Genomic DNA, 15,075 nt, shown 5'->3' on the forward strand with positions numbered 1-15,075 from the left:
TAATCTTACTGTATGTGTATAGATGAGTACCCATGTGTATGAATATGCACTATTTATGTGTCCAGTGCCTGCAGAGAAAAAGGGCCTCAGATCCCTAGAGTTGGAATTATCGATGGTTGTGAGCTACCGTTTGGGTACTGGGAAGTGAATCTGCATCCTCTGCAAGAACAGCAAGTGCTTTTAATTGCCGATCTATTTCTCCAGCCCAATACTGATTTCTTTCATATCAGCTTGGCATACTGTATCAAATGCTATGCATATATAATACATTTATATTATATAAGTTTTCATACTTCTATGTCATATCCAAATTTAATGTATTAAGTACCCAACCTCCTTAGTGATTTGCCATAGTTTTATTTCTTTATGTTTATGTGTCTTTGTCTATATAAGTTATTGTACACCACATACATTCAGGAACTTATGGAGGCCAGATGACGGTTGGATCCCCTGGAACCAGAGTTAGAAGTAGTTGTAACCTACCACACGTGGGTAGTATGAACTGAACCTGATACTCTGCAGGAACAGTAAGCACTCTCAATTTCTGAGCCATTTCTCTACCCAGTCCCCTTAAAAAAAAATTAAGTACTCTGACATGACTTCATCATCATCAATATCAGCAGCAGCAAGAAAGGATCTCATATAGTCCAAACCAGACTTGAATTTGCTATATAGTCAAGAAAATCTTAAGCTTTTGACTCTCCTGCTCTCAACTCCCAAGTAACTACAGTTGCAGGCATGAGCTAATAAACATGTCCAGGTTTTACGTGGTGCTAGAGATTGAGTCCAAGGTTTCATATGCACACTAGGCAAGCAATCTATCAACTGAGCTACATTCCCAGCCCCTTATTCTGACATAGAATTTTTAAAACAGAGTCACAACCTAAAGATAGAACTACCACTTCTGCACTGACAGGGCAAATATCCAAGCAATAGGCTCAATAAGCAATTCAGAACTAATTTTTTGATATTTGATTATCCTAACACCTTTAACAGATATAGAAGGCCAACAGAAAAACCTGTATGGTTCTACCCTAACTATGAAAATGTTGTTAGGCAATTACACAAAGACAGCATAGCTGATACAGAAACGTATCATAAATGGGATCATAAATCTTATAAACCACAGCACATTGGCTTTCTGACGTCATTACTCACCTGCCTCCTTGACCAAAGGCTTTTGCCTGGCCAGGCTGATCTTCACACACAGGAGAAATGATATCAAACTGTATTGGTGTATCTGGAGCAACAAGAGAATCTAGAGAGAGGGCAGCCAAATTTGTAGACTCTGATCCCAAGGATCCTGAACTGCTGGTTCGAGCTGTTGGTGGCCGAGATTGTCTAATCACAAAGGAAAATAAGGCACTGAATTTAGTTTTTTCTTTCAGAAGCTCAATGCTTAGCAGACTACAAGAAAATAATATTTTAAGTGAATGAGTGTATAAATCAAACTCCAATTAAAAAATTACCTTTTTGTAATCCTAGCACTCAGGAAGTGGAGGCACTGAATCACAAGTTCTGGGTTGGCCTGGTCTATAAAACAAAACCCTGACTCAAAGAGTAGAAACTTAACCCCAAATCAGCTAGCTATTTAGTAAAGGATTCCTTTCTTTCCAATAAAAAACATAAACTGGGACTAGAGAGATAACTTAGCTGGTAAAGTGCCTGTTGTCTAGCAGGAAAACCTGTTTTCATTCTGTTTTATTTTGGTTTTTCAACATGGTTTTACTGTGTAGCCCTTGATGTCTTACAACTCACTCTATAGACCAGGCTGGCCTCAAATTCAAAAAGATCTGCTTACATCTGCCTCCCAACTGCTGGGATTAAAATTATATGCCACCAATGCCCAGTGAGAACTGTGTTTTAATCTTCAATATTCGTAAATAAATAATTAATTAATAATAGTAATAAAGAAAAAGGAAAAAAACTGCCCACAGCAGCATGCATCTGCAAACACAGTATTGGGGTGCAGAGACAGCAAGATTCAAGGAACTCACTGGTCAGTCAGCCTACAAATCAGTAAGCTCCAGGTTTACGATTTTGTCTTAAAAATAAAATTTTCTACCATATCAACCTCTGGACTGTGCCCTTATTAGTAAATTTATTATTTTGAAAATATGTTTCTGTTATTCAGAGATGATTTACTACTTATCTAAGTAGTACTGTTAAAATCAGAGAGTTAGCTAACACTTTAAATAACCCCATATACTAACTCACCCTCCTGGACGCAGGCTCTCATGTCTCTGCTGGAAAGATGGGGAAGGAGTGACAGCTTCTAGAGCAGACTGATTCACCCGTGCAGCAGTTTCCTATTTTGGTTTATTTTTTTAAAAAAAGAGTATTAATAATATAGGAAACTAAATGTTTGATGTAACTCTCAAAACTATTAGTAAGCTCTTGATCTGTGCTTAAAATATAAAGTTACTGAGGTATTTCCATTCTTTAACCTTACAAGTAAGGTACATTAATTTCAAACATTGTGAACTTCCTATAAGTCAAGATAATTCTAATTCCTATAATTCTAATTTTTTTCTACTAGCATTCATAACAGGAATATATTCTTTTTCTATTAATTCTTAACTGCCAGTTATTTTGGGTTAAGGTTTGTACTGCTATCACCTAGCATACTGCCCTAGTCATTTAAAATATTTTATAGAACAAAAATATTTATGAGTAGGCCATTCATTTAAATATAAAAGAATTCTAGAATATAATTATTAATTTATAACACTATTATGAATATACTTGATGGTATCACATTTTAACAAAAACGTAATTCCTTTATTTCTAAATGAAAGCTTTTGAAAATCTGGAAGTCATCTTTATCATTTTCTCTCTACCTTTTACTCAGTAAGTTACTATGTAGTCTAGACTCTCCTATCAAATCCCCCATTACAACAATAGTAACTTAGGCTAGGATGGTGGCACATGCCATAATCTGGGTTGGGAGAAGTAAAGACAGACAAATCCAAGAAACCCTGTCTTAGGGGTGTGCAGGGAGCTTAGGACTTAGGACTAAGACTTTCAACTGAAATTATCAATCCCTACCTGGCTCTGGGTTTAAAGCATAGCCAACCCACGTCTTAACAGGAGTCTAGACAGCTCCCATCTAGGACCAAGTCCTTTCCCAACTCAGATACAAAATACACTCCCTCCATTCTCTCCCTCCATTCTTTCAACTACTTGTACCCTTGGATTCTACCTGCAGGCTCGAACTGTAACTATGGCTAAGTTTACAAACTGAGGTTTACCAGGTTTGAAACTCTTGCTACTCAAAAGAATAATTTGCAAACTGAGAGTTCAGGCTACATCATTAAAGATGTACCAAAATCAGAATGTGTATTTGAACAAGATTTCTATGTGATCTGAGTACACATTTCAATTTTCTATTTTACACCAGAAACTTTTCATTTACACTGCTAGTTCCATCCACATATAACCTCTGTATCTGAGCTTTAGTTTTTATTGTACTGTCTGCAGTGACTCCTTTCTTCCTTAAACAAATCTTAGCACAGGATTCCATCATCTCTACAGAATTTTCTCTAAAACAAAGTCCTCACTAATCCTAACATTCTCAAAATGTAAGCCTGTAAGATCACCATGTACAGTTTTTTAACCATGTGCTTCTAATCACAACACATTATACATAAAATGTCATCAGCTTCCACTTTGACTTATCATAGTAACTCCTAGAGGAGGCCATGGAGTTTTACCTACTCCAGGACACTCAACATGAAGGTAATCGTCAATACCAGCTGAGTAACTGATTCTAGTACATTTTGAAGTAACAATTCTGTGACAAACAATACACCATGGTACACTGTAGCTACCCAAACAGAACCATATGGATTTTATACTTGAGGTTACAGAACTTGAGAAATGAATCAATTAATACAAGCCATATAAACCACAAAATTATTTCCTTCTGATAGTTCTGGATATCAAAATAAAAATATTACCTCTGGATTTTCACTTAAGTATATTTGTTTAGATATGTTGTTTATTGTACAGATCCACTGAAAAGGAAAAAAATTAAGTATTATTACTAATATCTTTTTCAATAGAGCCTCCTCTACTAAGGAAGGCCATTAAATATTAAACTGAAATAGAATTTTCATTAGGAGCTATTTTCACAAGAAAATATCTTGGAAATGGGACTGTAACTCAGTGGTAGAGCACAGACTTTATTTAACAAAATATGTGAGCCCCTGGATTCAATCCCCAGCACCACAAACAAAACAAAAACAAGAGACCCACTATAAACATATGCATGTAAGAGATCTTCAGATTGAATTATTTTTAAATAAATGTTATCTATGCAATGAAATAGTAATCATGTTAAATCATAACTTAATAGCATACATTTACCTTTTTATATTACTTCCTCCCTTAATTCCCACCAAACACAGCAGTCTGAACTCAGTTATCATAATACCTATGTAAAAAATTAAAATCCAAATTCTTTCTGGGGAATGTACCTTATATAGAAAACACTATTCCACATCTTCTACTTTATTCTTGAGGATTCCAGTGCCTGACAGGCCTCACAAAACTAATACTCTGTTGGTAAACCATGCAGAGAGCAGAAACATCTGTGTCTTCAAAACCAAAACTATTCTTTCCCATGAGAAATAAATACATGTAAGTCTCTAAGACTTTCCAACTCTGTCTTTTACTAATAAAACTATAATACTAAATAAAATGAAGATTATTTCTGAAAACTGTTTTTGAAAGTATCAGTCTTGACAGTACCTTACCCTCCACATGCAGTATACTAGGAGTAACACTGGAGCCAAAACTGAAAGGCTTGTGAGGGAGAACAGAGACTCCCAAATCTTTGCTTTTCTGTGTTTCATTTTCCCACTGTTCTAAGCCTGTGTTGCTTCCTCTTGTACAACCTCTGCTGCCACTATGTTCTAGATGCAGTAAGTAGCTCACAAAGGTGAGAATGGAGAATAAACAAACTACCAACTCACAATACTATGCCTGCCAGGTGACACTCAGAAGGCCACTGCCAAATATAACACTTTAAGACAGTACAGAAGCCGGGCGGTGGTGGCACACACCTTTAATCCCAGCACTTGGGAGGCAGAGGCAGGCGGATTTCTGAGTTTGAGGCCAGCCTGGTCTACAGAGTGAGTTCCAGGACAGCCAAGGCTATACAGAGAAACCCTGTCTCGAAGAAAAAACAAACAAACAAAAAAAGACAGTATAGAAATGGTGTCTAAGATTTCTCCAGCAGCTCGGAATACCCAAGATACAATCCACAAACCACAAGAAACTCAAGAAGAAGGAAGACCAAAGTGTGGATACTTCGGTCCTTTTTAGAAGAGGGAACAAAATACCCATGGGAATAGTTGCAGAGACAAAGTGTGGAGCAGAGACTGATAGAAGGACAATCCAGAGACTGCCCCACCTGGGAATCCTTCCCATATACAATCACCAAACCCAGACACTATTGTGGATGCCAAGAAGTGCTTGTTGACAGGAGCCTGATATAGCTGTCTCCTGAGAGGCTCACAGCCAACCACTGGACTAAGCGCAGGGTCCCCATTGAAGGAGATAGAGAAAGGACGCAAGGAGCTGAAGGGGTTTGCAGCCCCATAGGAGGAACAACAATATGAACTAACTAGTATCCCCAGAGCTCCCAGGGACTAAATCACCAACCAAAGAGTACACACGTGTGGAACTCATGGCTCCAGCTATATATGTAGCAGAGGATGGCCTTGTCTGTCATCATGGGTGGAGAGACCCTTGCTCCTATGTAGGGGAATGCCCCAGTATAGGGGAATAATGGGGCCAGGAAGTGGGAGAGGGTGGGTTGGTGAGAAGGGGGAGTAGGGAGGGAATAGGAGTTTTTTTCAGAGGAGAAACCAGGAAAGGGGAGAACATCTGAAATGTAAATAAAGAAAATATCTAATAAAAAAAAAATATTTCTCCAGAAATAAAATCCTTTTAGAAAACTAAGAATGCTACTTGAGAACAAAGGACTTTAAAAGTTATTTTTAATTAACTAGGGCTTTCCCAAACTTTCTATTATAAATATATTAATATGTATTAATGTATTATAATTAATATGTATTTATAATAGAAAAATAAAACAATAGAAAAGAAACAAAACAAAACTAATTTTAAATGTTGCTGAAGAAATTAACTTTATTACTAGCACTTAGGAGGCAGAAGCAGGTAGATTTCCAGCCTAGTCTACAGAGTGAATTCCACAATAGCCAAGGCTACACAGAGAGACCCCATCTCAAAAAAAAAAAAAAAAAAAATTAACTTTATAAAAAATGTTTACCTCTTCATGGTCTTTTTTACTCTCTGCTTGCAAAATTGAAGATCTAGGAAGAAAAAAAAATGAAAAGTTTTAGCCTTAACTTTAAAATTAAATAAAAAACACAAGTGATGTAAGTACTTTAGGGAAAGAAGACCAGCAGCAGCAGCAGCAGCAGGACTTATGCTCCAAGTGGCTATCTACAACCCAACATGCAAAACAAATGGCAATGCCAGCTCTCAAAAGACAGACATAAAAGACGAAAATGCACTTCAACTTACTAGCACTTCTACTGGTGATCTAACCAGAAAATATTAACTTAATTATTGACAGTTTCTCCCTTAATAAGCTTAAATAAAAATTCTAACATATGAACCATTACAAAAATGTGATATTTTAAGAGAAATTTTAGATTCTACTAACTTTCTATCTTATCAGGAAAAATGGGAAACATTTCCCATTAGCAAACATTAGCAAAACATTAGCAAAATACTTAGTAATATGTTAGCAATTTGCTAATTGTGCTAACAGAAAACAGGAATTAATACACAGCATTGACATTCATTGTATGTCTATAGAATGACTAGGAAAACAATCATGTAGCTAAGATAAGTGAGCAAAACTCTTTTATGAAGAAAGATACATATATATGATAGAAGAAAAAAATGACTTTCACAGAACCTAGGAGTCTCTTCTTCTAAATAATAAGTAAGGAAGTTCAAAGGTCAAAATCAATCTCAGTTAACAAATATCTATCATTAGGAAAATGTTTAAACTATGTTTTATGGTTTTTGAAAGATTAGAATGGCTTTTTAAAAAAATATTTATTTCATGTATGTGAGTTTCTGTGCACCACACCGAGTACAGGTGCCCTTGGAGACCAGAAAATGGTGTCAGATTGCCTGGAGCTGGAGCTACACGGAGTTTTGATCCACTGGAGGTGGGTGTTCAGAACCAAACCTGGATCCTCTATTAGAGTAGCACTTGTTAATCTTAACTGCTGAGCTATTTCTCCACTCCTATAAAATGTTTTTTTAAAAAATGGATGCAAATCTATTTTATGTATGTAAAAATATCCTTCAGTAATTCAAAAAAAATGTAGTTAGACCAGGAATGGTAACACACAGTGCTAAATGACTTTGGAGGCTAAGGTAAAAGATCAACGAGTTGAATGCCAGACTAGACAACTTATAAGACTATGTCACAAAAGTCCATGGTTCTAGCTCAATGACAGAGACTTGCCTAGATTGCTCAAGGCCATGGGTTCAAGGGAAGTGAGTGGATGGGAATGGGGAGGGGAAAGGAAGGAAAATGTACTCAGGATAAAAACTAGAAGTAAACAAATTACTATAAATAATTTAACCCAAAGGTAATAGAACTTTTTAAAGGGGCATGATAAAAAAAATGGATAAAATAACCTAACTAGACACAGTTGATTAACATTTCAAAATAAGACTATTGTTAGAGTCTACACATCACATATGGGCACATTATGTATATTAGATTTCTATTCCTCATAATAATTGACAGTACAACTCCTCTGCCTACATATGATATATAGAAAAATGGAGGTCAAAGGGTTTATAAGTAACTCGTCCAAGAACACGGACTAAATAACAGCCCATGGCTGGCATCTCACTCCCACTGCCTTCCCTGTACTATGCAGGATTTTTCAGTGACACGTCTCAAACATGAAGTCTCAGTTTTGCACCATTTGTTGTTTTGTTAACTTCAAAGTCTTAAAAAAAAATCATTAAAGCAAACTGGAAAGATGGCTCAGTGGTTAAGAGCACCACTGGCTGTTCTTCCAGAGGATGTAGGTTTAATTTCCAGAACCCACATGGCCGCATACAACTGTCCATAACTCTAGTTCCAGAGGACCCAACACCCTCACACAGACACATGTGAATGCAATGCAAATAAAAAAATATAAATAATTTTTTAAAAAGTCATTTAAGTCAGAAAAAACTGAACTCATGTCTATTAAATTAGAAAGCAAATTACCTTAATTCATAGTAATTCTAAATGTCTATATGAAACAAAAATTGTTCAGCATTTTATTTTAAAATATATCTTATTAGCAGCAGAAAAATACTAACTTTTTTCCATCAAAAGAAGTGATCTGAAAACAGTATCGTCTGTCTTCACAGTCCACGGCCATCACAGAACAGTTGTCTATGTCCATGGCTAGTCCTCCTGCCACATCTCCACGGGCTTGACTCATTAAGTTTCCACCCTGCGTGAAGTAAAACTGTCTATCCCAGGTAGATGACACCAAGCCTGTTTTACTAAAGAAAGTACATTGATAATTTCAATAATGATACCTAAACAATAACTTGTCATTAGCAGACACAACAAACAGCATGTAGAAACAAAACAACTTGCAAAAAGGCTCCAAGATACCAAGGTGTATTTCTTTTTCAGACTCTGAAATGACTTGTGGATGATGACTCACTGGTGTGAATATTTGTAGTTTCAAAAACAAGGCTAGAAATTATTAAGTTTCTTTGTTACAATGATACATCAAAAATCCAAGTTACACTCAGTATTCAAGGAAGAAATTCAATTTTATCTCTAGTTAATCTACTTCACCATCATATCATCAAGTGAAGGCTGGGGATTTAACTCAATGGGACAGTGTATACCTAGGATGCTCTAGGATCTGAGTTCCAACCCAGCACTGAAAATTGATGAAAATAAAAAGAAGGAAAGGGGAAGCATGGCACATTTTCAAATGAAAATTCAATGTTTACTTGATATAATTACATATTTAAGTATTAATATTTAGTAACATGTTATGATAGGCTTAGACTCAAATCACTTTTATCTCTTTTATAAATTCAAATAATTCAATAAACATGAAGGTAGGATTTTTAAAGTCTTCATGTACCTCCATGTGTTAACAAGCTTACATAAATACACCACTAAAATGTTTAAACCTTGGGTTGCCAAGATGCCATAATGCTTAAAGGAACTTCCTGCCAAGCCTGGTAATTTGAATTTTATCCCAAACTCCCACATGGTGGAAAGAGAGGGCCAACTCCAGCAAGCTGTCCACTCACCTCCACTCCTAAACTGTGCTATAGCATGTATACATACAAAATAAAAACATACATACACACACAAATAAATACATAAGTAAAATGAATGTTTTAAAAAGTGTCAACTTTTAGTAAAACCAGAACAATCTGGCAACAGTATTAATTATAAATTATATTTATTTGCTATTACAAGGTGTAATATGAAAATAACAATAGTTCTCTTACTTCCTAGCATTTAGGTATCCAGCCTTTCGGGTTAAATTTCGATTGACAGGAAACTTGGTGGGATCTGGGTCAGGCAGATATAAAGGGTCACTGGCTACCTCCAAGTCTTCTATTGTCTGCTGCATGGTCTCTACATCACCATCCATTTCTCTTCGAACACTAATGCAGAGAACAGATTAGTCACTACTAGCCACAGCTAACAAACAATGTCTTATCAATCCTATGTGCCCATATATTTAGCTTCTTAAAAAAGAAACTATAGGATGGTTAAAGCAACAAAATCATTTTAAACAATTTTTAAAACTTAAAATATTTTGGGAACAATACCAAATTTGAACACTAATAAAGTAACCAGATACCCAACTATAAATTAATTTTCAAACTTCTCTGTAGTATAGCACTGACCTGTGTTCAAGCACTGCAAAAAATAAAATGAAAAATCCTAAATTTCATCTTTCTCCTTGCCTCAGATTAACAGCACTGCTACTCACACATCAAAGGTGATTGGAACTGCTTTCTCTCTCTAAACACTAGAGCGTAGAAAAGAGGATTTGCTTAGTAATTTTCCAAGCAATGTTTACAAATGAAATTTTAAAGAAAAATTTACTTATGGATAATTACTGTTATGTATTTATATCATTTAGACACAAAAGCTAGCTTTCTATCATTAAAACTGTCATCAAATTTCAGTGATATGAAAGCCAGAGCCTACATTCTAGGGAAAAGATAGTAGAAATTTCCTAATTTAGCAATCAAGCTGAGAAATACACTTCATGGGCTGGTGAAATGGCTCAGTGGTTAAGAGCACTAACTGCTCTTCTGGAGGTCATGAGTTCAAATCTCAGCAACCACAGGGTGGCTCACAACCATCCGTAATAAGAAACAAATAAATAAGTAAGTAAATAAGTAAAAAAGGAAAGGAAGAAAGAAAGAAAGAAAAGAAATACACTCCATGGCAGGAAAACTAACCCTTAGGAAATTAAGTTGTAAATATTACATTACGGCACTCAGCTATTAACTTGACATTTCATTTTAATGCAAACAAAAGACTTACTTCTGTACACTTGTCCCAATGTTAGCTAAGAACTCTTCCAGTTGTCCATTGAGATTTTCAGAACCCATCTTAAAGAAACTTATCTGAGGTGGGAGAGGAGTGAAAGGTTGTACAACACAAACATACACGCAAAAGTATTTAGAGAAAAATCACATCAACAATTTCTAGGATGGAATTACATAGAAATGATAGTGGGTTGTTGGATTTGTGCAATAACAGGTTGAGATTTACAATATCTACCAGACACAGAGCCACTAAGGAAACCAGAATTCAGTTCTACTATACATCTTTTCACATATTTTAGGCCCTCTGCTGTTGTTATTTGACATAAAGTCTCACATGTAATCCAGGGTGACCTCAAATATTTTCCTGACCTCAGGCTACCATGACTAATTAATAAATAAGTATTCTTTATGTTTAAAAGGATATTTAAATTTCTTGGTTTTTAAGGAACTTATATATTTCCCAAAACTCAATTTTCTAGCCTCTTTCTTAATATGCATCTTTTGGGGCATTTGAATACTTTATTTTATGCACATGGGTGTTTTGCATGTGTGTATGTCTGTTGCTCATATATGTGACACGTGCCCTTAGAGGTCAGATCCCCCATCATGTAGATGCTGGAAAATGAACATGCAGTCAGTGCTCTTAACCACTGACACATCTCTCCAGACCCTTCATCTAGTATTTTTCACTCAGGGAGTATTCGAGGAACATGGGACAAATGCAAACCTGCTCATTCTTTTTCCTTTTCTTTGTAGACCAGGTTGGTCTTAAACTCACAAGATCCACCTGCCTCTGCCTCCCAAGTGCTGGGATTTAAAGCTGTCTACCCCCATGCCTGGTTCAAACTTGCCCATTCTTTCTCAGGCTTATAATGAAAAGAAGCTTCAGCAATTAAATTCACCTAGCTTTCTGCTCCGTCTCCAACTGTGGTGAGGAAAGTCTTAATACAATGCATTTCCATTTATTTAAAACATTTTAGATGTTCACTTGCAAGAAAAACCATTCACCCAATCTTCTTAAAATAAGACACTCATGACAGTCTTTAAAATTACTTTTTAAACCCACAATACAAAACTATTGACAACAGTTTGTTATATCCTTGTAGTTAATACAAAAATCAAGCTTATACAAGACTTTTAGGACAGATATAATCCAAAACATATTTACCTGAGCCTGCATGTATCCAAGTAGAGGTTCTAACAAAGCTATTTTCTTCTTGTACTGAAGAGTATTTAGTGCACAAAAATAATGCATCATGGTCTGGTGTTGTTTTTTCCTGGAAGTATACACATCCTCTGTTACTTCATACTTTACCTTTGAATGAAAAGAGTAAAATATTATTTAATTTTGAATTATCTTCAGTAGAAGTTGTGGCAAAGAGTCTTCCAAGGAAAATGGAGTATCAATAATTATTGAACATAGCCTTTCTGTTTTCTACTCTATTGGAAGCCCAATAATGAGTTACCAGGTAAACTCATTATTCTATATACCAACCATATCACTTACAAAACACATATCTGCATGCAACTGTAAATGTAAACATCTGCACTAAACAGGATAGAGAGTCTACCATACGGATTATTATTTAGCTAACAATGTCTGATCTGAATCAGCTCACACCACAAATTCTCCCCTCCTGGTTTTCTCCTTACCACTCTTTTTTTCTACCTGTTTATTTTTCTTAACTCACACTTAAAAATCCATATATGCTCCCCTCAGTTATTTCACTCAAACAAATTTTCTTTGAGCATTTATAGAGACCTAATATGTATAAGGTCACTTTGCCTTCTTTCCTTGGAATACCAATCAAGTTTTGACACTATCCAATGCACCAGTGACTTAGTGGTGTACATTTTTATCTCCTCCCTGGCAATTCCAGTCCCAAGTACCAGAGGAAGACTGGGTTCTTTTATATATGAGTACGAGTGTTTAAGTGCATTGGAAATGCACAAAATTGAAAATGGCTTCTTCCTTACAACAGCTGTCCTTCCTTATTGTTTCTTTATACTTGCTAGGAAATGTCAATTTGGATTTCACTTCCTACTATACTTTCAAAGCAGGGCTAGAAAGTGAGTCTCACTGCTTGCCTACCATTAGCAAGGTCCTAGTGAGAGATGAAGAAAAATTCGCCAAAGTATTCTTTCTTGTCCTCTTTTAATAACAATCTTCATTATGACTATGCAAGTAAGTCTCATATTTTCTACTGGAACTCTCTAGTACTATGCCTTTCACATTTTCATTACTGCTTTTGTTATACAACATGACTGTATGACATTATTTACCCATCTAGAATCTTTGATGACTATTCACTTTCTCTAACAAAAATTTCAAGGCTGTAAATTCAGCAATTTGGCTCCAAACTATTCCTTGTTAGACTTTAACAAAGGGGATTATTAGTCTATTTTAAGACAGTGTCTTGCCGGGCGGTGGTGGCGCATGATTTTAATCCCAGCACTTGGGAGGCAGAGGCAGGTGGATTTCTGAGTTCAAGGCCAGCCTGGTCTACAGAGTGAGTTCCAGGACAGCCAGGGCTACATAGAGAAACCCTGTCTCGAAAAACCAAAAAAAAAAAAAAAAAAAAAAAAAAAAAAAAAAAAAAAAAAAAAAAAAAAAAAAAAACAGTGTCTCATTCTGTAGCCCAGGTTAGCCCTGAACTCCAGGGTGGCCTCAAAGTTTCAGCAATTCCCCTTATTTTGCCTCCTAAGTGCTAGGATCACACGTGAGAGCCACACCATCCAGCCCCCAACTACTTTGATATTTCTGCCACCTCTTTCCAAACCCATCCACGGAGATGAGAGGTAATCATTTCCCCCCATCATATAGTGATAGAATTTAGTGAAACTTGCTTAAACTGCTGCTCTACATCCACTATTTAACTTCACAGTAAAGACTGTTACTTTGTGGGTTCTTGTTTTGTACAAAGAATAAAGGCATGAAACTAGTAACTAGTAACTAGTACATGACTTCAAATAAAGGAGGAGCAAGTCTCAGATATGTCCTCCAAATCTTACTCCAAAGCCAGTCCTCTAAACCTTTACAATCTCCAAACTCCAGAAGCAGGCCTCTACAGAGAGACTGTTTTGGTTTGGGGGATTTTTATTGTTCAGTTTGGAGCTTTTGTGTCTCTCTCTCTGTGTGTGTGTGTGTGTGTGTGTGTGTGTGTGTAAAGTCCTTTTCAATCCACAAAGTGTTGTCTACTTATCTACAATGCATGTGTCACCTCCTAAAGTACAATCTTTTCCAACTCACCAATAAGGCTCTATCTGTACTCTTTCCAGCAAAATCTCTATTTAACTCATGTTACTGTATAGTCTCCTCCTCCTTGTACGCTGGAACGCATTCATACTAAGCCTGCAATAAATATGAGAGCAAGAGTGGTACGTACTCACTAATGTAATGCTTTAATAAATAAATGCTCAATAATTTTTTTTTTTTTTTTTGAAACAGGGTTTCTCTGTGTAGCCCTGGCTGTCCTGGAACTCACTCTGTAGACCAGGCTGGCCTCAAACTCAGAAATCCACCTGCCTTTGCCTCCCAAGTGCTGGGATTAAAGGCATGCGCCACCACCACCCGGCTAATAATTTTTCTAATTCTTAAAAAGATGAATGCTTTTTAAAATACTTGGGATAGCCAAAAGCAATATAAAATATGCCAAATTTTATAACCTAGACCGTTAAGTACCTCTCTAAGGCAAAAAGACTAATGTAAGTCTCAAACTGTGTATGTTTATTGGTTAATATGTGAACTAAAATTAGAAATGGAAAGCAGTCTGGAGGAATGATCACTGTGTGAGAATCATTTCCTCTGTTGCCACAGTGGCTGCTGCACAGCAAATCCTACTCAGTTGTCAATTTCCATAAGCAGTCACTGTGTCTCTACCAGCAGCTATAACCACAGCTGCAAATACCAAGTCCTGCACAGACATCACCTCATTTGCAAGCATTGGTATAAGCTGGATCTCAAGATCTGAATCACCCAGAACTTGTAAATATTCTCTTCTTTAACCTTTAAACGCATCCATCCTCAAATATTATATAGTACTTCCAGGTTCCATTCGTTGAAGAAATATCAAGACATAAATGTTCCCTTTAAGTAGAGAAAGCCTTATACCAGAATTTCATTGAGTTCCATGTGTGACATTAACTGTAGTATGCATGTGACTTACTTTTATCTGTTTTAATCATGATTTTTAATGAGTTTCCAGCACAGAGTGTTACACAATTAAGGTTATCTTTTCCTGACTCAAACTACCATGAATACCTATTTAAACACTCACATTCATACTTTCATATAACCAAATACAAAACTGAATTATTTCTTCTTTGTGATTTTTTTCTGAGATTATAATTGTAGCATTTCTCCTTTTCCTCTCCCTAAGCCTTTGGATATACCTCTCTTGCTGTCTTTCTAATTCATGACCTCTTTTTACTTTTAAGATTTATTTATGCCGGGCAGTGGTGGCGCACGCCTTTAAT

General features: G+C 36.1%; 1 protein-coding gene across 1 annotated transcript in view; it reads right to left on the minus strand.

Annotated features, from left to right (window-relative positions):
- The window catches only part of Appl1 (adaptor protein, phosphotyrosine interacting with PH domain and leucine zipper 1), a 56,098-nt gene that overhangs the window by 26,649 nt on the left and 14,374 nt on the right, over window positions 1-15,075 (minus strand). Inside the window, exons 8-15 of the mRNA XM_031362946.1 lie at window positions 11,768-11,914; window positions 10,595-10,677; window positions 9,541-9,699; window positions 8,374-8,562; window positions 6,299-6,341; window positions 3,960-4,016; window positions 2,218-2,309; window positions 1,159-1,341 (exon numbers count right to left, since the gene is read on the minus strand). Of these exons, the coding sequence (XP_031218806.1) occupies window positions 1,159-1,341; window positions 2,218-2,309; window positions 3,960-4,016; window positions 6,299-6,341; window positions 8,374-8,562; window positions 9,541-9,699; window positions 10,595-10,677; window positions 11,768-11,914 (953 nt within the window). The remainder of the gene's footprint in view (window positions 1-1,158; window positions 1,342-2,217; window positions 2,310-3,959; window positions 4,017-6,298; window positions 6,342-8,373; window positions 8,563-9,540; window positions 9,700-10,594; window positions 10,678-11,767; window positions 11,915-15,075) is intronic.

The sequence above is a fragment of the Mastomys coucha genome, unplaced genomic scaffold, assembly GCF_008632895.1.
Source record: "Mastomys coucha isolate ucsf_1 unplaced genomic scaffold, UCSF_Mcou_1 pScaffold9, whole genome shotgun sequence".
Taxonomy (NCBI): Eukaryota; Metazoa; Chordata; class Mammalia; order Rodentia; family Muridae; genus Mastomys; species Mastomys coucha.